At 35.4% G+C, this 2,808-nt stretch overlaps 1 protein-coding gene across 1 annotated transcript; it reads left to right on the forward strand.

Moving 5' to 3' along the window:
* Window positions 1-501: 501 nt before the first annotated feature.
* LOC114632393 (taste receptor type 2 member 116-like) lies at window positions 502-1,479 on the forward strand. The gene has a single exon (XM_028780911.1). The coding sequence runs from the start codon at window positions 502-504 to the stop codon at window positions 1,477-1,479; it is 978 nt and encodes a 325-aa protein (XP_028636744.1).
* Window positions 1,480-2,808: the final 1,329 nt, after the last annotated feature.

A 2,808-nucleotide genomic window follows, 5' to 3' on the forward strand; every position in this document is an offset into this window, starting at 1 on the left:
CCATAGGCGTGGAACTTAGTTGATTCAAAAGTTTCTAAAGATGTGTGGTACTAAGGAATTACTAGGTATAAATTCAGACATTCTCTGCCTTATATAAAGGATAAACATTTTTTATGTGATTTATCTATACTCATGTTAATAGAATAACATGTATATAAGAAAAAATGAGCAAAACAATGCAAATAAATATATCTTCATTTGCTTCTCAGCACAAGAGACCAACATTTCCTTCACCAAAATTTGCAATGTCTCTAGGCTGCTGTGTCTAATGCAAACTACGTCTACATGGAGGTTAGTTCTTCTCTCTAGGGAAATACAAGACTTTTGTGATGGAGAGAATGAAATCACTAGCAAGGCTTAATGGCTTTGTTGGGATTAGATCTGTATCTTGTTTAAGGGAACATAATATGGAACTTCATTTATTGAATTTGCAGAACATTTTATAGCATGTTTTAACAAATCTTAAGTAATGACAATATAAATTGAAGCATCCAAGTGAAGATGAATAGTGTCCTACAGATCACATTTATAGTCATTCTGAGTGTGGAATTTATAATTGGCACCTTGGGCAATGGATTCATAGCAGTGGTGAACATCATGGACTTGGTCAAGGGAAGAAAGATCTCTTCAGTGGATCCGATCCTCACTGCTCTGGCCGTCTCCAGAATTGCACTGCTGTGTTTAATATCATTGAATTGGTGGCTATATATGTTCTACCCAGGAAAATGGATGACAGAGAGAACTGTTAGGATAATACTCAGTGTAGCGACAACTTTCAATCATATTAGTATCTGGCTTGCTACAAGTCTCAACATCTTTTGTTTTTTCAAGATAGCAAATTTTTCCAACGCTGCTTTCCTTTATTTAAAGGTCAGAGTTAAAAAAGTAACGACAAGGACATTGATAATGTCTTCGGTTCTCTTGTGCCTAAATATTATGGTTATTAATATACCTGAGAACATTTTAATCATTGAATATAATAAGGTAAATATGTCTAAAAGCTTCATCTTGAATAACACACAGCTTTCTATGCTGTTTTCATTTGTCAACACCTCCTTTATGCTCATACCATTTATGTTGTCACTGGTTACATTTATCCTGCTATTCTTCTCCTTGTGGAAACATCAGAGGAAGATGCAACACAGCACCCAAGGGTGCAGAGATGTCAGCACCAAGGCCCACATCAGAGCCTTGCAGACACTGATTGCCTCCATCTTCCTGTATTCCATTTACTTTCTGTCCCTAATTATCAAGGTTTGGGATCCTCTGCTTCTGAAGAGAATGCTGCTGGTTTTGATCACACAGGCTGTAAGAATTGCTTTTCCCTCAGTGCACTCCTGGGTCCTGATTCTGGGCAATACTAAACTGAGAAAGGTTTCTCTCTCTGTACTCCTGTGGCTGAGGTTCAGGCACAAAGATGTAAATGCTATAGTGCCCAGACCTGGGGTTCTTTTATGCAGATCATCTTGCATATCTTAGAGGAAATGGATCACCAGAAATTTTTATATTTATAAATTTCAGTTCTGAATTATATAAAAACTGTATGTCATTTTTTCAACTTCCAAGAAAGTTGTTTGAATAGTGATATCTAGACATTTTACAGTGTCTGAAGAACATATAAAGTTATGTTTGTTAATATCTAATTAGAAAAATTTTAGAAATGCAGATTATTTGAATGCAATAAATAATTATAACAAACATTAATTTTATAACAGTTAATTCTTTTTAAGTATTTCAGACTAAGAAATCTAAATACAGGATATATATTTACACATATTCCTTAAAGTAAAATTTTATAATTTAATATATTGCTCTGGTTGGTATATTTTTCAACTACTCACAACATGGATCATCTTGAAAGAACAAATTCAGTTGAGAAAATACCTCCATCTAATTGTGAAGCCAGGAATTCTTTGAATATTTTATTGATTGATGAATGATGTGGGTAGTCCCAAGATATGGTGGGTCATGCTATCTCTAGGATGATGGTTCTTTGTTTTATAATGAAGTGGGCTGAGCAATCCATAGAAAGCATGCCAACAATCCACACACCTCCATGGCCTTTGCAACTGTTTCTGCCTCCAGATTGTTGTCTTGATTTCCTACCCACATTTCTTCAAGACATCTCTTCAAGATTGACTGAGTTATGAGTTGAAATAGACTCTTTCTTCCCAAGCTGTTTTGGCCATAATGTTTTCCATACCAGTAGACAACAATGTAGGACATATGCTCACAAATATTTGTATATGTATAAGCAAAAATTTTATATAAGAAATGACATAACTCATATAGTTTACTGGAAATAATATAGGATGTTCATCATGTAAAACATAAGATTCAACTTACAAGCTTCAAACACATGATGACATAATGTATCTGCTTTTACAAGTTAGGATAACAACCAGGTTGTGTAGGAACAAAATTTACAGTAAGTTGTAATTGACCATCTGGGAATAAATGTAGATGGTTTTATATGCTTACATATTGTTAGCATTGACTGAATAGTACAAATAAGATTTAAAAAGTGAAATGTTCAGCATCCTTAGTCATCAGGGAAATGCAAATCAAAACAACCCTGAGATTCCATCTCACACCAGTCAGAATGGCTAAGATTAAGAACTCAGGTGATAGTAGATGCTGGCAAGGGTGTGGAGAAAGAGGAACACTCCTCCATTGTTGGTGGGACTGCAAGATGGTGCAACCACTTTGGAAATCAGTCTGGCGGTTCCTCAGAAAATTGGACATAGCATTACCCGAGGACCCAGCTATACCACTCCTAGGCATATACCCAGAAGATGCTCGAACATA

This window comes from Grammomys surdaster, unplaced genomic scaffold (assembly GCF_004785775.1).
Source record: "Grammomys surdaster isolate TR1022 unplaced genomic scaffold, NIH_TR_1.0 373, whole genome shotgun sequence".
Lineage (NCBI taxonomy): Eukaryota > Metazoa > Chordata > Mammalia > Rodentia > Muridae > Grammomys > Grammomys surdaster.

Coding starts and splice junctions, on each gene's coding strand:
- LOC114632393 (XM_028780911.1), top strand. CDS start 502: ATGAATAGTGTCCTACAGATCACATTTATAGTCATTCTGAGTGTGGAA.